General features: G+C 35.0%; 1 protein-coding gene across 3 annotated transcripts in view; it reads right to left on the bottom strand.

Annotated features, from left to right (window-relative positions):
* The window catches only part of ttbk1a (tau tubulin kinase 1a), a 35910-nt gene that overhangs the window by 8107 nt on the left and 2195 nt on the right, over positions 1 to 25608 (bottom strand). For 2 of the 3 annotated variants that reach the window (XM_048171918.1, XM_048171919.1), the window contains exons 2-14: positions 19547 to 19699; positions 16719 to 16866; positions 14299 to 14372; positions 13090 to 13230; positions 12853 to 12957; positions 11485 to 11493; positions 10614 to 10679; positions 10395 to 10487; positions 10117 to 10242; positions 8788 to 8942; positions 7676 to 7880; positions 7340 to 7506; positions 2687 to 3230 (exon numbers count right to left, since the gene is read on the bottom strand). In XM_048171918.1, coding sequence (XP_048027875.1) covers positions 2687 to 3230; positions 7340 to 7506; positions 7676 to 7880; positions 8788 to 8942; positions 10117 to 10242; positions 10395 to 10487; positions 10614 to 10679; positions 11485 to 11493; positions 12853 to 12957; positions 13090 to 13230; positions 14299 to 14372; positions 16719 to 16866; positions 19547 to 19615 — 1902 coding nt within the window. In that variant the 5' untranslated portion in view covers positions 19616 to 19699. The remainder of the gene's footprint in view (positions 1 to 2686; positions 3231 to 7339; positions 7507 to 7675; positions 7881 to 8787; positions 8943 to 10116; positions 10243 to 10394; positions 10488 to 10613; positions 10680 to 11484; positions 11494 to 12852; positions 12958 to 13089; positions 13231 to 14298; positions 14373 to 16718; positions 16867 to 19546; positions 19700 to 25608) is intronic. The other variant, XM_048171921.1, reaches the window with a different exon arrangement.

Here is a 25608-nt window from a genome sequence, read left to right as displayed (position 1 = left end):
GCTATCATACAAAAGAGACAATCCAGCAATCTCAGTTCAGCGTGAAAAGGCTGTGACTGTGTTTACAGCGAAACAATGTAAGGAGCAAGTTTTTCCAAACAGAATTCAGAAAAATGCCCCAGAATTTTTTTTTTATCTGCTATATTTCCTCATGGCTAAATGAAGAATAAACTAGCTAACTTTTAAGATGAGCAAAACTGCTGGTCTACTGTATGTCATCTGGCTCACCCTAGTGGTAAAGAGCGGCTGAAATCTTTTCACACATTTTGTTTTTTGGACTATGAGGGATGACAAACATCAAAATATGAAAATGAATAACTTTAATGTGAATTAGTGCAGAATTTTACTGAACGGTTTAGTGCTGAGCATCCTAAAAAGATAAACCACAGTAAGAGTTTAAGAAATTCGTAGAAACGCTCAGCAGTAGACCACTCATTTACAACGCAGTCAAAACAACAAACACAGTACTGAGGTAAAAAAAAAAGAAGAAGAAGAAGAAAAAAAAGTGTTTTTCTGAAGGACAAGAAAGACGTAGCCCCGAAATCCCATTAGCAAAGGGCTGGTTTAGCCTCACAGATCAAGAGTTTATTATGTTTTTTTATGTAAAAAATGCTGAAAACAAACTTGATATTTCAAAAGGTTTAAGAAATCATCTAGTAATTCCATATGGAAGGAAAAAATAAAAGAAATTTGGGCCACGTACACACTGCAGCTATATTTAATCCCATTCTGTTCACATTGAGTTCAGTTATTACAGGAGTGACAACCGAATTAAACAAGTGAAATCATTTCTAGAAGGTTAAAGGAACAGTTCACCCAAAAAATGAAAATTCTATCATTATTTATTCATCCTCATGTTGTTCCAAACCTGTATGACTTTCTTTCTTCTGTGGGACATAAAAGACAATATTTTGAAGAATGTTTTGGTTACCATTGACTTTCATTGTATGGACAAAAAAAAAAAAAAAATTCTCAAATTATTTTTTTATGTTCCAAAGAAGAGAATAAACAAATAAATGAGTAAAGGGTGAGTAAATGACAACATTTTCATTTTTGGGTGAACTATCTCTTTAAGATAGCAGCAACTTCAATCCATGTAGTGAAGTCAGAACTAAACTGAGCTACTAGTTAATGCAATGAAATCAGCTTAATGGGCATAAATGATTTCATAACAAATGGCACGGTAATCAGCCACTATCACTGTTTGGTATGCATGTTTGTTGTTTACAATCGCAGGAAGTGAAAATATAATTATGGTTACCTCCATATCGCAAAGATTCCTTATTCTTTACAAATGATAGTGATAACTGATCAAAGCTTTGTAGTGTGTACATGACCTTAGAGCAGTTTGAATACCCCCTTAGTTACAGCTGAACTTCTACATACAACAAATTTTTCAAAATACAAACCATGAACAAAGAAGAATCATTACATTGTAGCAAATCATGTGAAAACCAAATGTTTGATGGTCAGAAAAGAAGAGATGAGGCATGAGTCTGTGTGTCAGACAGTGAATTAAAGAGAGAGTGACAGACGGAGAGAGAAGAAAGGGAGAAAGAAATAGGCACACACCCTGTAAAAAGTGGAGTGAGACAATAGCACCGCCTCATCATAAAGCATTTGCTTTATCTTGATTATGAGTTGGTTTTAAGCTATTTTTAAAATTGGGACTTAAGCTAAACCAAGTCTCCTGCACATGTCTCTGGAACCAGTATTTTATGTTCGCCCTTGGAACAAGTGGAAAGTGAAGAAATTTCTTTCTAAGGTACAAGAAATCCCTAATGTAGGTCATTCTCTGTATGTGGCGGCTGAAAAGATCAGGCACCACATTATAAAGAGGATAGAAAGTGCTCCAAAGAGGATTATAAGTTTAGTTATATATTTTACACAATTTATTACAAACATTTACATAGAGATACATAACTGTCCAAAAATTTAGGATCAGTAAGAATTTTTAATGTTTCAGTCTTTTTATGCTCACCAAGGCTGTGTTTATTTCAACAAAAATACAGTAAAAACAGTTGCATTGTGAAATATTACTACAATTTAAAAAAAAAATGTTTTCAATTTTAATAGAAGTATTTATATGTTTATATTTATTTTGAAGTATTTATATCTTCAAAAAAAAAAAAAAAATCTTACTGATTCCAAATGTTTGAATGGTTGTATATACTAAAAAAGTTGGTATTAAATTTTTATTAAATTGTGTAAAATATAAAATATTTAAAAAATGTATTAATATGTTTTAATATATTTCATATAGTTAAAATATATTAATAACATTTTGAAAATATCTGTTATTAATTTGCAAGCAGAGAAGTAACAAAATAGCAAGATGCAATGTAATATAAAGAAAGTATAGTGTTCCGGCCAACTTATGTTATTTCATTATTAGCTGATAAAATCCAGTACTCATCTGATAAGTGCTGGTTTGTGAACAATAAGCATCCTTTTCCTGATCTAATTTTAAAAATCCATTTTTCTTCAGTGTGTCAAAAGCTCGAAAACATTGCACCCACACCGCATGCAAAGAATGATCCATGTAAAATTTATATAGCGCTTCTAACTGGACCTCATGATTTCTTTACCACCATCAAATATTTGCAGCCTCACTCACCTCAAACCCACCAATGCACTCCATCTTTAGGCTAAGAATGTCAGTGCAGGTTAGTCAGGATAATCTTACCTGTCTCTGAGGTCCGTTGGATTCTGACTCTCTCCGCCGTGGCCGTCCGGAAGGCAGCGAGTGACAGGGTGACTGCACAGGGCTCTCCGCTGATGTTGACTGGCCTTTCCCACTCCTCCTGGACGCCTCCTCCTCCGTAAGGGGCAGCATGCCTCGTGTAGTCCGGTCGCCGTGTGACGTCTTGGGTCTGACTGACGGATCTGTCCCCTTATGTCTCCGCCGCTCTTCTCCTTCCTCCAGAGGGCGTAATTCCTCCGGCTCCTCATCCGTGGTGCCGGATGTGGTGGGCTCGGCCCCTGGGAGGTGGTGGAAGTCTCTGAGCTCCGTTTCTTTGTCTATGATAACCCACTCCTTACTGTCAAAGTCCTCCTCTTCTGCGAGTGGGACGGAGCGGATGAAGGCATTGCTGTGGGCTTCCTGGTCCACTGATGCAGAGGCCTCATTACGACCGCGGTCTCCGCGACAACCGTCGACGGACAGCATCTGAGCAGGCTGGGAGGAGTAAACATGCCGAGAAGGAGAACCCAGGATGTCCATTCGTGAGCTGAGAAAGGAATAAATAATGAATTTATGATGCTAAATGATGCAAAACTATTAAAGGGTTAGTTCACCCAAAAATGAAAATTATGTAATTAATGACTCACCCTCATGTCGTTCCACACCAGTAAGACCTTCGTTCATCTTCGGAACACAGTTTAAGATATTTTAGATTTAGTCCGAGAGCTTTCTGTCCCTCCATTGAAAATGTATGTACGGTATACTGTCCGTGTCCAGAAAGGTAATAAAAACATCATCAAAGTAGTCCATGTGACATCAGTGGGTTAGTTAGAATTTGTTGAAGCATCGAAAATACATTTTGGTCCAAAAATAACAAAAACTACGACTTTATTCAGCATTGTATTCTCTTCCAGAATCCTTTCCATTGAACTGATTCCATTGAATCCTTTCATCTGTCGGCGTTGGTAATGCACTTTTACGTCGCCGTGGATTAGGACATCGGCGACATTTTGAAGCATCGAAAATACATTTTGGTCCAAAAATAACAAAAACTACGACTTTATTCAGCATTGTATTCTCTTCCGCCCCCTTCTGCTACGGAGTGTGGTTCACGACTCCGCAGTGACGCTGCTGACGTGTTATCCGGTGCGCCCGAGCTTCGTTTACAGTTTGAGGGAGACGCACGCTGTATTCAAGCTATTCTACATTGTTTGTATTTTGGTATTGCTATATTTTTTAAAATGGTGCGTAAGTGTGCATGTTGCAGATGTCCTAATCGCCAAAAACAACCACGGCGATGTAAAAGTGCATTACCAACGCCGACAGATGAAAGGATTCAATGGAATCAATTCAATGGAATCAATTCAATGGAAAGGATTCCGGAAGAGAAAACAATGCTGAATAAAGTCATAGTTTTTGTTATTTTTGGACCAAAATGTATTTTTGATGCTTCAAAAAATTCTAACTAACCCACTGAAGTCACATGGACTACTTTGATGAAGTTTTTCGTACCTTTCTGGACATGGACAGTATACCGTACATACATTTTCAATGGAGGGACAGAAAGCTCTTGGACTAAATCTAAAATATCTTAAACTGTGTTCCGAAGATGAACGGAGGTCTTACGGGTTTGGAACGACATGAGGGTGAGTCATTAATGACATAATTTTCATTTTTGGGTGAACTAACCCTTTAAGATTATGAATGGGCAGTACAGTATGAACACAATATTCTATTATATTCTATTAAATTATAGCGGTGTGATGAGACCTCGTGATTAAAATGTGACAAGATTTCTCATCGAGGTGAAAAGCTGTCTTGCAATATTGCCATGACGAAGTGTGAGGGTGAAATTAGGATAGAATATGCCACCACTGTCATTTTGCCTTTTGTAGAAATAAAAAAAAACATTTAATTCAGTTGGATAATGGTTGCTTCAATTCCATCCAGCTCATCCAACTGCAGAGCCATACGTAGTGCAGCAGGAATCAGAGTTCACTGATCATGTGACAAGAGTAAGTGACGAGATGACTGACAAGACCATGGCGGAGGAAACGTTACACAACAGAGCCTAAGTGTCTGACAAATGTCTTATCTTGTAGAATGTGTGCTCAGCACTGCCGCTCCCTATTCAGAGTACGCGTAATCACGAAATCGAAAGTAAAATGTAAGCGTGCATTCAAACGTGATTTCAATACCCTGCATTTTTAAAGCAGCTCCCTGATGCATGCAAATACTGTGTATCCCAATATGAAAGCTATCTTAGGCTGGGCTGTGTAGTTGTAACCATCTCTTAGCTCTGTATCATGCGTAAAGAAAAATCTGGTCTCTATTTGATGACTTTTGATTATGGTTGCACTTATTGTTTGCCTAAGAGAAAACTGTCATTCATTTTTATTTATACTGTTTTTATTTCTATGATCAATCTGTGGAAAGGAGTTCAGTTAGGACAGGGGTAGGCAAGTTCAGTCCTAGAGAGCCGCTGTCCTGCAGAGTTTAGCTCCGACCTTAATCAAATACACCTGAACAAGCTAATCAAGCTCTTCGGGATTACTAAGGCTAAAGGCAGGTGAGGGTTTTTTTCAGGTTTGGAGCTAAACTCTGCTGGACAGCGGCTCTCTAGGACCGAACTTGCCTACCCCTGAGTAGGAGGTCAAAAGTTGTAGAAGCTCATAAATCGTGTACAGTTCTAAGGTCTAAAGAGACTCATATGAAATCATACAGGAGAGAAGTCTTTTACAGTGCTTGAGTATTGTTGTCTTTTACTGCATATGATAATTCATACTCAGAAAGTAGAACTGAAATGACATTTCAAATGCACCTGCAGACTATTTCATGTATTTCATCATTGAGGATATATATATATATATATATATATATATATATATATATATATATATATATATATATATACATACACTACCGCTCAAAAGTTTGGGATCGGTAAGATTTTTAATGTTTTTAAAAGAAGTTTCGTCTGCTCACCAAGGGTGCATTTAATTAATTAAAAATACAGTAAAAACAGTAATATTGTGAAATATTATTACAATTTAAAATAACTGTTATCTATTTGAAAATATTTTAAAATGTAATTTATTCTTGTGTTGGCAAAGCTGAATTTTCAGCATCGTTAATCCAGTCTTCAGTGTCACATGATCCTTCAAAAATCATTCTAATATGTCAATTTGCTGCTCAAGAAACATTTATTGTTTACAATTGTACAAAATATTTGTGTACAATATTTTTTTTTCAGGATTCTTTGATGAATAGAAAGTTCAAAAGAACAGTGTTTATCTGAAATCTAATCTTTTTTAACATTATAAATGTCTTTACTGCCACTTTTGATTGATTTAATGCATCCTTGCTGAATAAAAGTATTAATTTCTTTAATTTCTTTAAAAAAAAATAAAAATAAAAATTCTTACTGACCCCAAACTTTTGAACGGTAGTGTATAATGCTACAGAAGCTTTGTATTTCAGATAAATGCTAAATCAAGGAATCCTGAAAAAAAAAGTACACAACTGTTTTCAACATTGATAGTAATAACAAATATTTTTTGAGGAACTAATCAGCATATTAGAATGATTTCTGAAGGATCATGTGACACTGAAGACTGGAGTAACGATGCTGAAAATTCAGCTTTTCCAACACAAGAATAAATTACTTTGTAAAATATATTCAAATAGAAAACAGTTATTTTAAATTCTAATAATTTTTCACAATATTACTGTTTTTACTGTATTTTTAATTAAATAAATTAAGCCTTGGTGAGCAGACAAAACTTCTTTTAAAAACATTAAAAATCTTACCGATCCCAAACTTTTGAGCGGTAGTGTATATATATATATATATATATATATATATATATACACACACACACACACACACATACATTTTTGGAGAAAATTCAAAGAAAAAATATTTAAACTACAGTAAAAACAATAATATTTTGAAATATTATATTATTAAAAATATTTTTAGATATTATATTATTATTATATATATATTTGTTTTAATAATTTAATTTTTTATTCATTTATTCCTGTGATGGCAAAGCTGAATTTTCAGAAGCCATTACTCCAGTGTCACATGATCCTTCAGAAATAATTCAAAAATGCTGATTTAGTGCTCAAGAATAATTTCTTAGGATTATCAATGTTGAAAACAGCTTAATATTTTTGTACCTTTTTCAGGATGCTTTGATGATTAGAAAGTTCAAAAGAACATACTTTTTTTCAAATGGAAATCTTTTGTAACATTGTAAATGTTTTACTTTTTATCAATTTAATACATCCTTGTTGAATAAAAGTATTAATAATTTTTTTTTTTTAAATCTTACTTAAATCTTACAAGACTTTTTAGCAGTAGTGTATATATAAAATAACCATGTTGTAATCCCTTTATTTGAATAATGCAGTGAATTAAAACTTCAATGAAAATAGCCTACTAATTACATTATGATCTCTTTACATGTGAAACTTAATACATAAATGACAATGAAGTGCAAAAACAGCATCACATTATGTATTATGGCTCAAAACAGTAAAAAATTAATATTATAAATTAAATAAATAAATTATTGTTTGTTCTCTAACTTCTGATTGATGGAGTCAATACAAAAGTTTGGACAAATTCAAAGCAACATTTCGACCCACCGTTGCCCGTAACCATCCCGTCCATCAGCGGCAGATATGCGATCAGATTCAGGGCTGTTGACCCGTCGATACCTGAGTGAGTGCACCTGCATACCTGGAGAGTCCAAACCTCCCCTTTGTGGCGACACAGGACACACACCCCGGCTACCATCTTCCTCTTGACCTCCCTGCAATATAAAATCAAAGAGATGAAAAAACAAACAAACAAAAAAAACTGACTTATAAAACTTCAAATGGATTATAATGTTTAACTGGTTTTAAAATAAAAAAAAGGCTTTTTAAAATATAATCATTAAAAGTATTTGATTGGATTATATTCATTGAAGCTTTCTGCACCTTTCCAAGATTAATCCTGAGTTTGTTGCGATTAAAGTCTGTCTCCTCCCATGCATCTGCGTCAGTGGGTAACTGACTACCATCAGCTGGCCGGCCAGAGGGAATCGGAGGGGCGTTTTCCTGGTCGCTTAGGTGTTCGTCCTGCACAACATCATCTGTATTTTCCCTCTGAAGGTCACCAGGCATCTGGGTCACATTTATGACCCTAGAGGTCCAAGAAAAGATCACAAAATCAATTTCTATTAAAAAAAATCAAATTGACCCTCAATGACCTTAGAAAATGTTTTGGGAAACCTATTTGGAAACATATTTTCTTTGTTTATTTGAAAAAAATCTGATTAGTGCCAGTAGTGTCGCCGGAATGACATGCTTCACCTTTATAGAGTCATTTTCTGTAAATATCACCCAGAGCATTCAAAATGAAGCATCAGAGGGGGAACTCCTTTAAAAGTCATCAGACATTTTTCTTTTTCATGGTAAAATGTTCTTCATGTCCTGGAGCAATACAACAACTCTCTGGACTAAAATAAGTCAGTGACATTTCCATCAGAAGTGAGTTTTCTCCTCACTAAATGTACAAACCTACTAAAAACTAGCTACAATGTTCCAAGAAGCACTGGATGATTGTGACCAATAAATCCGTTTGCAAAATGTATCAGTATGCAAATAACAGTAATTAAGCACAACAAATAAGACAACAGACTCAAGCTTGTCTCTTGTTTTTTCAGTTGCTTGAGTATTTCAGAAGTTAATCATGCCTTTCATCCATCTGTATGGCTTTTATGTGACAATGTTTTATGTGACGGTCCCCCAAGAGACTGCCTGTGAATTAGTGTGGGTTTTGTTAAGTGTGATGCATTTGTGTGTTACTGTAACTGAGGATCTTGAAGTATAAAGCATTATTTATGATTTAACACTATATCAGCACCAATGGCTATATTCATGGCAAAATCAACAGTATTTCAATTTTAAAAACAATTATGATTACAATATCATTTAAATACATTGTTTACAATAATTTAACAAGATGGATGGATGGATGGATGGAGTCACACATCCACAGGCATATACACACGACGGGTGATGTGTTCACACATGCATGCGGTTCTTACCCAACCATAGCCGCTGTAGGCCGTGTGTTCTGCTGCGCTGCTGTCGGTGTGGTGGCAGACATCATGGAGTCCGTCCCACATTTCTCCCAATCATATGGCTCGTTCTCTGTGATGATGCGTTCTTTCATGCTGTTCTCAAACACTGACATCAGGAGCTGACACAAAAAAAAGACACCTTAGAAAAGACCACTCATATCTGTATAATGAAATGTTCTTCTATAACACCGTAATAAACTAGATCAGTGGTTCCCAAACTGGGGTACGTGAAGTGACAAAGGGGGTACGCGAACAAAATGCTGAGTAGTTCATTTAATTCTACATTAAAATAATATTAAAATAGAGCATGTATTTCTAACTGCCAAAATTTCATAAATCCAGTACATTTAATCATATGATAGATTGCGTGCCGAATCTGCTGCCTTAAATCGCGCTAAATTACTGTCGTTCTCGACAGTGCACCTTTGTAAAAGTGGGGATTTAGCACTTACTCGCATGAAGAACAAATACAGACTTTCTCCGATACAAAAACATACCTTGTGTGAGTTCTTGTGTTTAATGATGATAACGAGCAAGAACGCACTTGTTCCCAAATATCCACATGACTGCAAACGTGGCATTATTATACAACAGGTCAAAAAACAAAACGTACATTTTAAACACAGTACTGCCAGTATTTACTCTATTTTGCAATGAAATAATAACGAAAACCACAGCAGAACTACAACACACGTCCGTGTTTCACGAACAATTCTGCGGCTTTGAACGAATCGTGAGAGTCGATTCAATGATTCATTCACAGCCACTTGCTTCGTTACTGAATGAATGACTCGATGACTCACTCATAAAAACAGTAACTTGCTGCCACCTACTGGCAGTTTTAGTTTAATATTTAAAAGTTTTACTTAGTTTTACCAACATTGCATATTTCTCTATTGAACATTTTTATTTAAAACATTATTTATTGTATAAAGTTATTCATAAAGGTAAAAAAATGCACTGGAAAATCAATTTAGGGGGTAAATATTGTCCCTTAATGGTAAAGGTGTGACTGCAGTCGAAGTGGAAGAGAGGGGGTACGCAGAAGGATGGTAATGCCTTCAGGGGGTACTCCACGCTAAAAAGTTTTGGAACCACTGAACTAGATAGATAGATAGATAGATAGACAGATAGACAGATAGATAGATAGATAGATAGATAGATAGATAGATAGATAGATAGATAGATAGATAGATAATAACAATATAAAAAGCTATTTTACTATCCTATTTGGTAAATATTATTCATATATTAAACATAAAAAGATATATAGAGAGTTTCTACTCTAGGTACCTGATAGTCGGGTTTGGTGTAGTAATCAAGGCCTAAAACATGCTCCAGGAAGACATTAAACTCTGATGGCATGTGTTTAAGCAGCATCCTATGGTCATAGCGCTCTTTAATCTGACCCACCTGCTCCTAAATGATGCAGATGACAAGAGTAGATTTCAACAATGGTTGTCTGATATAGAATAAAACATTGAAAAAAATGTAATAAAAATATAAACAAAACGAATAAAACAAAATACATAAACAATGATTTTCAAATAAGGCAAGGAAAGTCAGAGAACCTTATCCTTGATTTTCCTCCACGGCAGCTGCCCAGCAGCAAATTCAACCAGCATGTAAAACAATGACCATAAGTCATCATGGCGACCCATTTCCTATAAAAACAAACACAAAAAAGCTCATTAAAATGAATAGGCAAATAACATTAGATGATTGTATATTCTGTACAATACATTGTGTGATATAAATACATAATAAGTAGACATAAACTAATCACTTACTTTGTTTTTATGTGCATTCACAGATGCATATCTAACAGTCCCTCGAAATCCTGCAACGGTTCTGGGCTAAAGGCAGAAATGTATTAAGAAAATCTGTTATTGAAAAATGCATTTTAATTTTGTCATTTGATATGCAATACTTAGTATTTTTACTATATATTTAGGTAAATCAGAACAAATCAAAATGTATGCATTATTAATTTTATTACTGTTTTAGTGGAATTGTAGCAACAGGAGAGGGACACAACACACACTCTGAAAGAAGAAGCACCATGACTTTGCCCAGGGACTGAACATAATGTTCCATTCTTCCAGAACAGTGAACACGCAACGCAAAAGGTAAACACCTTCCATCACGTAAATGTACCTGTGTGTCTGTGCATGCATGAGTGTGTATGAGTCCCAAAGGGACTCTCTCACAAACCAAATCAACTAATTTCTTTTTGATTAACTAAATGACATGACAAATAGCATCTGTTTTGAAGAACAAATGACATTTCATTTGGATGCAGTTAATTTTCTCTTACCGTGTTCACTGTTTTATTGCCAATTATAGAAACAGCACTTTTGCTGAACATAAAGGTCAAGCTCTCAAAAAGAAATCTCACAAGCATTTCTTTGACATGAATTTCTTAAATGCACTTATTAAATGTAAAAATATTAAAAATTAAATTGAAATTAAGAATCAAACTTGAAATATGGAAAGATGTAATGTGCAAAACGTTCAATTCATTTGATTCACTTTATTTTAGTCAAATAAATATCTGCTTTTCCTGTACTAATATATATATATATATATATATATATATATAAATGAAAAAATGTGAGGTCAGATATAAAACAAAGATGAGAACTCCATGAAGTCACTCACAATGAAAGTCTTTCCATTGGTGAGAGTGTGGGGGAGAAGGGAACAGATGGAGAAATACGTCAGACATGCACGTCATAACTTAAAACCCCAAACGAAAACTGCAAAAATAAGACAAGATGGTCAAACAAAAGAAAAAGCAGAAATCAGGCAAAATTATACAAATGACCCCATGCAATGTACTATCATGTACTGTCATTAAGAAAATGTTAGTATAACAAAAAAGTAGCTATATAAAAAAAATGGAGTGCAATTTAAAACATATACAAACTTCATCAAATATTAACAAACAAACAAACATGGCAGCACATGACTCTGGACCACAACTGTCCTATTCATACTGTATACATTTCAAAAATGGCAACAATTACAGTTCTGAGGACACCAAAACTATTTATAATCCTGAAATGATTTATTCATATCTCATAAATGCGATGCACCACAGAATGCTTGAATGGCATTTAAAGTGCATAATTTCCTTCACAGTAAAGTTACAGCCTGGTTTTAAACCTGTTTTGTTATTTGTTCAACATTATAAAGTTATTATTTGATCTGAAGAGGTGGTTTTGGATCAGCTCAAACTGATATTTCAATCTGATGCAGGAACAGAAAAAAGCTCCTGAAGGTTGCAGGAAAAAAACACTTTAGTGCTGCAGCACTGCATTGCTCAGCAGAGATAGACAGACAGACAGACAGACAGACAGACGATAGATAGATAGATAGATAGATAGATAGATAGATAGATAGATAGATAGATAGATAGATAGATAGATAGATAGATAGACTAAAGGATGACACTCAGTTTCCTGCCTGAATCAATGAGTGCAGCTGACTCAGCTGTGCAGAAAGGAAAGGCGAATGAGAAAGAGGGAGAAATAGAGAGAGAGAGAGAGAGAGAGAGAGAGAGGGCTGAAAATATTACACCCTCTCAGGCTGAACCTGGGAGCATTGCTCACTGATGCATGCAGTCTTATTAAATATTCATACCGCTGCACTAAAACCTGCACGTACAGAGAAATAGAGAGATAGTGTGAAGGATGGAGAAGAGAGGAACATGTGCGAATGAAGAGCTCTTTGTGATGAGCTAAAAGAGGAAACAGCCGTGCCTGATTCAGAGGGCTCTGTAAACCTCTCATGAGCTTTCAGCTCGTCTCTCTGCCAGCCTGCACTGTTACAGTGAATATTGCTTTTTATTGCTCAAATAAATCTCAGGTGCTTCTTAATAAAACCAGACCTTTGGGGTCAATCAAAAGACAACTTAATATCATGGTTGTATTGTAATCAATAATATTGAAAGACAGAAATGTCATATTTCATTGCAACGCATATTTTTATTTAGCGCATACAACAAATGAAAAAACTGTGACATACCGGTCGGACTTCTCCATTGGTGTTTGTATACTGTCGTGCGAGCCCAAAATCGAGCATGTAACATTTCCTGTATGTTGAAGGCAGCCTTCCCATGGCAAAATTTGACTGGAAAGAAAATCCATACATCCTTGATAAATAAAATCACTTCTGGAAATCAAATGACAGTGTTGCATCATCTTATTATTATACACATGATTACAAGGCAATTACATTTTCAGGAAAGCTATTAGATATTACCGGTTTGATGTCTCGGTGGAGAAAGCCAACAGAGTGAATGGCTTCAATGGATTCTAGAATCTGTTTTCCCAAGCGGAGGGTTGTGCTCATGGTAAAGGTGCCACGTGGCTGACTTCGCCTGAGATCTGCCAGGTTTCTACCCTGAGAGTGATAAAGTGGAAGTGAAGCCCTCACACCTCCATAACACCAGTAGTACTAAACACGGCTTTTGAGAGAAACCAGTATGTGATGGTGATCTGTGATGTACTAGAAAATTCTCAACGGACTGTAATTGAAATTTACTTAAAGGATTAGTTCACTTCAGAATTAAAATTTCCTGATAATTTACTCACCCCCATGTCATCCAGGATGTCTTTCTTTCTTTAGTCAAAAAGAAATTACGTTTTTTTAAGAAAACATTCCAGGATTTTTCTTCATTTAGTTAACTTCAATGGTTAACAATGGGTTGAAGGTCCAAATTGCAGTTTCAGTGCAGCTAATAGTAAGGGGCTTATATAGTGAAATGATCGGTCATTTTCTAAAAAAATAAAAATAAAAATGTATATACTTTTTAACTAAAAATGCTCATCTTGCACTAGCGTCCATGGCTTCATGGATTATGTAATCACGTTCGAAAGGTCTCGCATGACGTAGGCGGAAGTACCGAAAAACCCCATCTCAAAAACGTCTGACATTATTGTTTTACCTTTTTACCTTCTTTTTTTTTGACTTAGTCTTGTAAACACTGGGTCGGTACTTCCGCCGACATCACATGTGACCCTTCCAACATGATTACATAATACATGAAGTCATGGATGCTAGCGCAAGATGAGAATTTGTAGTTAAAAAGTATATATATATATATATATGTTTTTTTTTTTTTTAGAAAATAACGGTTTGTTTCACTAGATAAGACCCTTATTCCTCGTCTGGGATCGTGTAGAGCCCTTTGAAGCTGCACTGAAACTGAAATATGGACCTTCAACCCGTTGGTAACTGTTGAAGTCCACTATATGAAGAAAATCCTGGAATGTTTTCCTCAAAAACCTTAATTTCTTTTCGACTGAAGAAAGAAAGACATGAATATCTTGCATGACATGGGGGTGAGTAAATTATCAGGACATTTTAATTCTGAAGTGAACTAATCTTTTAAGGATTACTTATTTGCATTGCTGTGTATGAGCTTTGGTTTTATATGTGACTACTATATTATGAAAGGGAGTCGTTTACCTGCAGCTGCATGACGACATAGTTGAATTTATCATTTCGCCCACAGCCTATGAACTTACACACATGGTTTTTACCTAAAAAAGAAAATAACATTAACACGTGCAGGAAATTTAAATATTAAATGGCCAGTAACCATGTCCACAATTTTTTTATACTATATGCCATTACATGACAACTTGTACTTCTTTTTTGTTTGATTGTTTTTTGCTTCTTTCTGATGACTAATGGATGATTTGAATCATCAGAATGTGTGTGTGTGTGTGTGTGTGTGTGTGTGTGTGTGTGTGTGTTCGGCTGTATGATTGCTTCACATGTTCACGGTCACGTAGGCTGTGTTACTGCCGCTTCTTTCACAGTGCTAAATATATAACGTGCCACGCACATGGTCCGCTCTGATGGGATGGTCAGTCTCTACAGCTTTTAATAAATACTTCAATCATGATGATGTCAACTAAGTACTGTATAAAATCATACAATGCGACTAGCATACAACTTAATCTATAAAGCCTTTGAAACACAACAGGGCTCTTTTTCTTCGAGTCTTTCTTTTTTATAATTGAAATGATTCCAACATCTTTTCTTAGGAATAATGTCTTAACTGGAAATTAATTTATAGGTTTTTCCTGTATCCTCAATATCACTTTACATCCAGTGAATCCTCTATGTGCTTTAACTAACCAAATCATCCTCCAGGAATTAACATAATGATGGGAGAACAACAGCCCAAACATTACAGCCCATATTACCAATAGATATGATAAATGCAGAAAAATGCAGAAAAAGAAAATCAGTTTGGTTAAGAATGTTTTAATAGATGGTTAAAAATATACATTACCGTTCAAAGGTTTGGGGTCGGTGAGATTTTTTAATGTTTTAAATCTCTTATGCTCAACAAGGCTGCATTTACTTGATCAAAATACAGTCAAAACAGTAATATTGTGAAATATTATTACATTTTTAAATACCTGTTTTTCTATTTAAAGGTGCCCAAGAATGCTTTTTCACAAGATGTAATATAAGTCTAAGGTGTCTCCTGAATGTGTCTGTGAAGTTTCAGCTCAAAATACCCCATACATTTTTTTAACTGCCTATTTTGGGGCATCATTAACTATGCACTGATTTTTTCAGCGCGCCGCCCCTTTAATTCGCGTGCTCCCTGCCACACGAGCTCTCGATTATATTACAGCACATTTACAAAGTTCACACAGCTAATATAACCCTCAAATGGATCTTTACAAGATGTTCGTCATGCATGCTGTATGCATGCTTCGAATTATGTGAGTAAAGTATTTATTTTGATGTTTATATTTGATTCTCTATGAGTTTGAGGCTGTGCTCCGTGGCTAACGGCTAATGCTACACTGTTGGAGAGATTTATAAAGAATGAAGTTGTGTTTATGCATTATACAGACTGCAAGTGTTTAAAAATGAAAATAGCGACGGCTCTTGTCTCCGTGAATTCAGTAAGAAACGATGGTAACTTTAACCTCATTTAACAGTACATTAGCAACATGCTAACGAAACATTTAGATAGACAATTTACAAATATCACTAAAAATATCATGCTATCATGGATCATGTCAGTTATTATCGCTCCATCTCCATTTTCGCTGTTATTGCTTGCTTACCTAGTCTGTTGATTCACCTGTGCAGATCCAGACGTTACTGGCTGCCCTTGTCTAATGCCTTTCATAATGTTGGGAACATGGGCTGGCATATGCAAATATTGGGGCGTACACCCCGACTGTTACGTAACAGTTGGTGTTATGTTGAGATTTACATAAGAAAGAGAAAGCAATGAGTTTGAAACTCAATGTATGTCTTTTCCATGTACTGAACTCTTGTTATTCAACTATGCCAAGGTAAATTCAAATTTTGAATCTAGGGCACCTTTAACATAATTTAAAACGTAATTTATTCCTGTGGTGATTATCAGCAGTCATTACTCCATTCTTCAGTGTCACATGATCCTTCAGAAATCATGCTGATTTGCTGCTCAAGAAACATTTCTTATTATTAGCAATGTTGAAAATAGTTGTGGAAACCATGATACACTTTTTCTTAGGATTCTTTGATGACTGGAAGGTTCAAAAATCAGCATTTATTCGAAATAGAAATCTTTTATAACATTATAAATGTCTTTACTGTCACTTTTGATCTTTTAAATGACAGTGTATAAAAATGTATTTGATTGAGCATATTCTAAAAGACTGGTATACAATTTGTAGAAACACTTCCTTAAATTACAACACAAGAATACAGATTTTAGGAGTTCAAAGGGTACTGCATAACATGAATGACCCAGTGCATTTCAGTGGGGATTTTGTCTTCAGTTATCGGACGATGCGATGTCTTGTCAATGTCAAAGTGATGTTGATGCTGTACCAAAATACCAAAACCTAATGATGACCATGTCTTACCCTGCAGTTTCTTCAAAACTGCCACCTCCATCTTCAGGACTTGTTTGGGCTGTTGAGCTGACTCCACTTTTAACGCCACATTCTCCCGAGTCAGCAGGTCCAACGCCTCGTAGATTTCCCCGAACCCCCCTCCTCCTATCTTCTTCAGCTGTATATCAAAAAGGAACACAACAGGATAATTGTATCTGTTTCATTTGGTATTGATTTCAAGTATGAGCTGGGAAACCTAAAGTCAGAGAAACAGTTGTGTTTTCCTCCAAATGTAAGAGCTGTCGATGTTTCATGATCTTATAAAAATAGCATCTTTTAGAAGAAGCATCTGGTAAAAATCAAAAAGCACTTTGTAATATTTGCATTTCAAGTGTGTCATAATACCTTTATTTTACTCTCCTGACATATCGATTTCAATTCAGTCTCAAAACAACAAGCTCAACAAATAATACTGTAACATAAACTCTTCTACATCTGCATGCAATTGTAGATGTGAATGATCCTTGTTTTATTGATTAAAGAGGGCACATCTATTGATCAGGGATACGCAATAGCACAGCAGTCCCACTGCAGAACTAACATTAGTCAGCTTTGCATAAAATTGTCGCAATTTTCATATCCTCACAATACAGAGTAATACATTTCCATAAGACAAATGAGAAAGAAAAGCAGAAGTCTTTTAATTTCAAGTGACTCATAAATCATCCTGTCTATTTGATGGTTAGTAATGTCACTCGTCTAGTTCTCTAGCGGTTCTTGAGCCCATTTACTTGGACTGGAAGTGAGCAGTCATGTGAGAAGATTCTCTTCTCCCCTGTACTGGGAACTGTTGTGGAATTTTATCTCTTTGTGATGTCTTTTGACAAGACAGTCCCAGTGATTGGGGTCAAAAGAGCGATTAGCTTTACTGTTACATAATCTACTCAGAGCATAGAAGAAAAGATTGAAAGCTTTATCTATATGTACCCACATTCTTTTTTATTCTTTTTTGAGAAGCCCCCATATCATTTTACTGAAAACTTATCTGCAACTTAGCATATTTAACAATATTAATTAATATATCAAATAATTATTTAAATTATATATACAAATTACATTAATTAAAGGTGCCCTAGAACTTTTTTTTTAAGATGTAATATAAGTCTAAGGTGTCCCCTGAATGTGTCTGTGAAGTTTCAGCTCAAAATACCCCATAGATTTTTTTTAATTCATTTTTTTAACTGCCTATTTTGGGGCATAATTAGAAATGAGACGATTCAGGGTGTGTGGACCTTTAATTCTCGTGCTCCACGCCCCAAGAGCTCGCGCTTGCCTTAAACAACATAAAAAAAGTTCAAACAGCTAATATAACCCTCAAAATGGATCTTTACAAAGTGTTCGTCATGCAGCATGTCTAATCGCATAAGTACAGTGTTTATTTTGATGTTTACATTGATTCTGAATGAGTTTGATGGTGCTCCGTGGCTAACGGCTAATGCTACACTGTTGGAGAGATTTATAAAGAATGAAGTTGTTTATGCATTATACAGACTGCAAGTGTTTAAAAATGAAAATAGCGACGGCTCTTGTCTCCGTGAATACAGTAATAAACTATGGTAACTTTAACCACATTTAACAGTACATTAGCAACATGCTAACGAAACATTTAGAAAGACAATTTACAAATATCACTAAAAATATCATGTTATCATGGATCATGTCAGTTATTATCGCTCCATCTGCCATTTTTCGCTATTGTTCTTGCTTGCTTACCAAGTCTGATGATTCAGCTGTGCACAGATCCAGACGTTAATACTGCCTGCCCTTGTGTAATGCTTTGAACATGAGCTGGCATATGCAAATGTTGGGGGCGTACACCCCGACTGTTACCTAACAGTCAGTGTTATGTTGAGATTCGCCTGTTCTTCTGAGGTCTTTTAAACAAATGAGATTTATATAAAAAGGAGGAAACAATGGAGTTTGAGACTTTCCATGTACTGAACTCTTGTTATTCAACTATGCCAAGGTAAATTCAATTTTCAATTCGATGGCACCTTTAAACAACTGTTCTTTATTTTACATGTTTAAAAATGTAATTTATTCCTGTGATAGCAAAGCTGAATTTGGAGTAGCCATTACTCCAGTTTTCAGTGTCACATGATCCAGAAATCATTCTAATATGCTAATTTGCTGCTCAATAATTTCTTATTATTATCAATGCTCAAAACAATTGTGCTGCTGCTTAATATTTTTGTGGAAATCATGATACAATTTTTTTCAGTACAGCATTTATTTGCAACTGATCTTTTTTTGTAAAAATGTAAAATAGTCTTTACTCTCACTTTTATTTTCTGCTTTTAATTTCTTTTCTTTTTTTTTTTTAAGTTCTTGCCCCAAAGTAATTCATTAAAGTTATGTATTTTTATTTATTATGATACAAAATAGTCAAATAATCCAAATATCAGAAAAGAAATCTTAAAATATGGGATTCAAAAAATGTTTTAAACATGAAAAAACATTTAGTCTTTTGATAAATTGTGGAATACAACGAATAAGAAATATTTAGGATCCTGCACTATGTTTAGGTCAAATCAGTAAAGGAAACAGGATGTTTTATTTTGTTATATTTATCTCACAGCATTACACCTGCACTGCAAAAAATGATTTTTCAAAGTTCTAAATAAACCAAACATCAAAAAAGATTTACACGAAAATTCTATATCACATTTAATTCAATGTGTTACATGCCAATTTATTGTAATTGTTTGTGAAATTTTGTGAAAATTGTTTTTCAATTCAACACCAAATTTGTGTCCCTCTATATATAAATGTCAGGTGCGGATCTTTTGAATACCTACCACCTTCCATCGTTCCTTGACCATGCAATTTGGGGGCAGAATGTCCTGCTGCTCTGCAGTGCCGTTCATGTTGGCGTTGTCCTGCAGAGCTGGTGCTAGGCACTGCAACCCTGAGAGCACTCTGGCAGCCCCCAGCTTAAACGAGCCATTTATCTGTGAAAAGCCACCAAAATCTGTTAAATTACCTATCCATAGCTATTGCCATCTTGCCGACGTGCTATTGGTCAGTTGAGCTGGCTTCTACATGCAATTGCCAGTCAAACTTCAACAAACGGTAATATTCCAAAGATTAGCTTTGGAATGCCTGATTTAAAAAGAAGTTATGAGATAAGAACACCAATTTATTCCTGCGGTTATTTACTGCTACATATTCAAGAGGCAAAATGCTGACATTAAAGTCTGCTTTGAGCGTTATAATGTTACTATGCTGTTAGCAGACAAAGAAAAAGTCTACTAGGCACATCCATTGACCCACATACTTTTTGACCCAAATACCTGCGCAAATAAAATGGCCACAAACAGTGGAGGAAACGTCTAGAAAACGTGAATAAAAAAGTAATGACACCGCACTAGCCCGCATAAACAAAGGATGTTTCTAACAGCACATGCTATTATACAGAGGCCAAGCAGCCTACGATGTGCCTATGAAGTGTGCTGGGCATTTCTGGGAAACCATTATGAACGCATCTAAAATATTCATTAACAACCTTACCATTATCAGCATTTATGAAAATTAACATCTTTTGCTTATTTCCCTACAGCAATGGTATTCAAATCCCATGCCAGACAAAAAAGAAAAAAATGAAGGAAAAAAAAGGATACACTGATATTAAAATTCTGGCTCATTCATATAAGCCAATAATTATTTTCATGCTATGGCCGATATATGGTTGATATTAAAATTCTGTACCATTTTGTCAAAATGAATTAAAAATAAAATGCTAAAAACTAAAATCAGTCATTTTAAAATTTTACAAGTGAATCTGGGTATCACAACATTATAATGTACAGTATAAAAAACAGATATTAATTTTGAGACTGGCTAAAGATTACATTCAAGTTTTTGTAAATTATTAGTGTTTTTAAAGGTTAACTTTGAGTATTAGATGACAGTTCATTTAAATGTTACAACAAGGGAAACAAACATCCACAATTACTGTAAATATTCAGTATCAGCTAATAACCAATGAGGTCAAATACTACTACTAATCAGTTTGACCAATATATATAAATTTTTACAGATATTCACACACTTTTGCTTAGTCAGTTATCAGTATTTAATTATTTAGTTTACAGATAAACAGCGCAAGAGAATCTGGTAAGTTTTCAAAAATAGCATCCGACAATGATTCACTATGTTCAATAGCGAACAATCTTCTAAAGTAATTTAACACTTTAATGTTTCTTAATTGCATAACTTATATGACATGTAAGTATTGAGTCAAAAAGCACACATAGAACAATTAATTTAAAAAAATGGTTTTTCATATCGGTTTTCAAGCCACGTAAATAAAAATAATCAGTATCGTTCATAAAAAACAAAACAAAACGGTCTATCTCTAATTCTAAAATCAGGTGTTTGACAATAAACTGTATTGGTCATTGGATTCTTAAACACCATTGTCCCACTAAAACTTTTAACTTAAACATCAGCCTCTTAACACAAATGAAATTCGGCACTAAAATGAGAGACTCTAAATGTTTACTTTACTCCAAGGATCAATTTTGGAGTTACCTCCAATTAAACTAGGGTTAAGAAAGATGCATATAAGAACCCAATAACATGCTATTTGGCATGCAGCACCATTGTTTTCTTGGTTAAACATGCAGGGCCTAGCTCGGCTCAGATTCAGTAGCTCAATCGCTAACTCATGCCCAGCCCAGCATCCGTCAAGAACTGCAGTCTCTAGTGCAGCATCTTAGAGAAGTGCTCTACGGACAATCTAGGAACAAACTGCACTATGACATCAGGTAGACAAAGTTCAGCCAAGAAGAGTGACAGAGCGTAATATTGCCAACTCATGTGCCAAGTTACTGACACCTGCACTGATGTACCCTTGATAGAGGCAAACATGGAGATTTGTAGAAAACAACTGGAATATGACAGTCTAGGGCTGCTCGATTATTTTTGTCAATATTGAAATCACGATTATTTAACACGATTATTGGTGGAAAGTCAAAGTCAAAAATAATAAAATAAAAAAATAGTTTTCGATATCAGTAAAAATTCACAATTATCAATAGGTTAACTAATGTAGCTAAGTAAAAGGTCCTCAAAACAGGTACAGAAGACAAGTAAACAGTCAGCAATACAATAAGAACAAAGAAACGAATTACATACAATAAATACAACAGAACAAAAAGAAATTAAATAAACAGTGCTTTAAGTTTTTCAGGAAGATGTACTAACAGTAGTATTCATATAGGTAACAGACAACAGAAACTGATCAAGATAATCAAATGTAAAAAAAAAAAAAAAAACACTGCGTAGTCTTCACTGTATACATTAAATATAGATTAATCCTTATTAAAGCTACAAAAGTTATTCATTCAAGAGCAGTAAGTGATTTTATCTTTGTCTTTTGTTGTTTGACTAACATTAATGACACAGACTGAAGCAGTAATATTGGGCTGCTGTCAAATGCACGGATCCAATATACTGTTACTCGCGTGTTTTCTTTCTCAACTGTTTACATTCACTGAAGACATACTCGAATGCATTTACAAGGATATTTACCAAAACGGCATTTTGACATTTTTGTGTTTAGGCTATTTGAAAGTTTGGTCAAGAATCCGAAGCGCACATTATACTTTAAGTTCGTTCCACTCCGACTCAGAGTGCGCGCACAGAAAGACGTCTGGGGAACAGAGTCTCTTTTATAGCTTAATGTATAATATCATACACATCCTGCAGTTTAGTAGACTGCATTTTATAACACTCACTTATTCGGCTGATTTGGATGTTAAGTTTGGCTTAGGGAGGAACAAAAGAAAACCGCTGTATGTGGCAGGGCGGAATAATTGTGTTACCTCGATAATTTTGTTTTCGTAGTAGTTGGAAGCCAAAACCAAAATCGAAAATCAATTACTATTAATCGCACAGCCCTATGACAGTCTAAATGTTATACAGGCAGTGACAGGGAGGAATGATGCTATTTACAAAAATATAAAACATTGAAATCTTGTTTGGTCCAAATTCACATGAGTTGGCAAAAGAATGTGAGCAGTGAAGAGTTTAATCACTATGCGTTGGTTTTTGAACACTGAGATACAACTGAAGTTCATCAAGCCAGCATTTCCACACCCTTCAGTGGCTGGTTATCAATGGGCTCTTTAAGCTAGCTGCAGTATATTGTTGTGACTATAACAGCCATTGTAGAAGAATGAAGCTATTCAACTTGTTTTTGTCCATTATATCTCATGCCTCACTTTCCAATTTCTCCAAAATTGTAAATTGCCATTGAGTACAACCAACTTTTTCAGCAACCTTGGTTCCGGAAGTATTTTTTTAGTATTAGTATTTATAAAAAGTCTAAGTTAAAGAGTTATAAGCCATGAACCTACGAGGTGAATCACAACATCGGACCAAAAGACAAAGGTTCAAGATTGTGTATTTAACCGTCTTCCATGTTTAATGAAAGAACTACAATCCCATAAAGCAATGAGAATGACAAAATTGAATAAAAAGTTGAGAAATAAAAAATAGTGATTTAGAGATGTTATGTATATTTACTTCAAATTATGCATATATAAGGAATGTGACAGTCTCAAATTTTCATGTTGCGATAATTGCTGAAGCTTTTATCACGGTATTCAGTATTATCACATTGGAAATTGAAATAAGTTGCAAAAGAAGTGTTGTCACACTATAACAGGTTTAAAGTAAAATGTTTCAAACAGATTAAACTGCAAAAGAAAAGCACTTTGCAAATAAGGTCTTATTATTTAATGTTATTTATTGCATTAACTAAGATTAAGAATGAGCAATAGCTACATTTGTTACAGAAGGTATTCTTTTTTGTTAATGTTAGTTAAAAAATATAACAAATCATTGTTAGTTTTAGCTCAGGTCCATTAAATAATAATTGTAACCTTTGATTTAGTAATGTTATTAAACATTAAATAAGATTAATAAATGCTTTATAAGTATTTTTCATCATCAGTAATGAATTAACATGTTAACTAATGAAGCCTTATGCCACTTTATGTTACTGAACAATAACAAATAATCAGAACATTTTCAATCAATTTAGGGCATGTTGTAGTCAAGATTAAAATATACAAGATTGAAAATAAATAGCCTATTGAGTCTTTAAGTATTAAGTATTTGGACATTATGAATACGAAAAAACTAAATGGCTGTTTCAAGCGTTTTAAATACTGTTAGCACAGCTGCTTTCTGGGGTAACCGCAGCATTTCTGCAGTTCCATCAGCGCCCTCTGCTGTCAGAGAATGAACGTGCTCTTTCACTTGTTACGCCATTTTATACGGTTGATGGGTAAAGTATAGATGTATCATAAAAATTTGAATAATTCATATTAAATAATTATTCACAGTATTTTTAAGTGCCCACGATAACAATGTTGTGCATCGTGATATGTCGTGTTAACGAATATTGTCACATCTAATAAATATATTTAACAACTTGGAGAGCATAAAGAGATTTGGTGGAGATTTTTTTCGAAGAATCATGGGTAGTGTAGTTTTATGTGATTATTCCATTGTTTTACATGATTATTCAACAAAATCAGTTGACATAATGTGGGCCGATGGCTTTAAAAAGGGCATATAACTCTCTTATAACTCACATTAGGTCTGTCTTTAAAGGTTTATAAGTTATCATTAAAAATCTATTCCCCTATGGAGAAAATGAATGAAAATGGAGATTTTTACTTCCAGAACCAGATTATTGCACTCTATTATGACCATATTTTGAGATGATATCAAATTTTATATTGCATGAGAAACATCTTTGTAATCAGAAGCGTAAAAGGTCTGCCAATGTGTGGAAATGCTATTGCTTCATTCCCATAATAATTGGAATCCACTTTAAGTACAGATGAATATCCTTGATAGTTTCTACATTAGCTGCTATCTACCCTCTCCCTTATGAGCGACTAACTAACAAGCAGGTTCCGAACAAACTTATGGGTGTTGTTCACGCACAGGCCGTAACGCTGGCGAAACAACTAAAGCATTCAATCGCATGGATTGTATATCCCACTAATCTGTATATGAGCTTTTTTTCTCAGTTACGTTCCAGGGGACCCATGGGATGTGAGGTTACGGTGAGCGAAAAGCAGAGGGGGTTTCATTCAGGTCACCTCAATTAACAAAGAATAATCATTTAAATTCCTCTGAATCCCAGGGAAGGGAAGCGTCAACAGCCATTTTGTGATCAAACTCTGAAAAGTGAAGTGCAGCCACATTTCCAGGAAGGGAAAGGGGGGGAACTATGAAGGACGGTGTAACTCTCTCACCATGTTCACAAATCTCTTCAATAACCTTACGTCTCTGACAAATATCTTGCAATTGACCAATTTAGTCGACACCAAAACCCTCCTTTGCCAGCCTACAAGCCAGAAAAACAAGAGAAGAGATGGATTATACTCAGCAAGCAATTGGTTTTGAGCACTTTTAGCTGATACAACGCTTGAAATGACGTTACGGCTGTTTTGTTTTCCTTCTCTGTGCTAGTTATCAAGGATTTGGCACATTGGTCAGTATTGGCCGATGATACAATCTCAAACCATCAGCAGGTCCTCTTTTGACTATTATGACACTCACCATCCATCTTAAGGCAAGCATGGGTCAGACAGAAACTGAATCCTTAAGGATGAATGTCACAAAGGTCAGTTTGCACTCAATGTCCCAGAGAAAGGTGATACATGCATTATTGAATCATAAGCTGATGCGCAAAAGGAAAAATGTGTCTTTGACTTGACATTACGAAAAGACATCGCCGTTACGAAAGCCCTGTGAACTGAAGAAAACACAAAACATACTGATGTGCAACACAGTGAAATGGACACAGATACATACACAAATTACAACACCAGGA

Source organism: Megalobrama amblycephala, linkage group LG21 (genome assembly GCF_018812025.1).
Source record: "Megalobrama amblycephala isolate DHTTF-2021 linkage group LG21, ASM1881202v1, whole genome shotgun sequence".
In the NCBI taxonomy this organism is placed as follows: domain Eukaryota; kingdom Metazoa; phylum Chordata; class Actinopteri; order Cypriniformes; family Xenocyprididae; genus Megalobrama; species Megalobrama amblycephala.
Note: the sequence above shows the minus strand (reverse complement) of the source record. Positions and strands in the feature narration are given on the sequence as shown.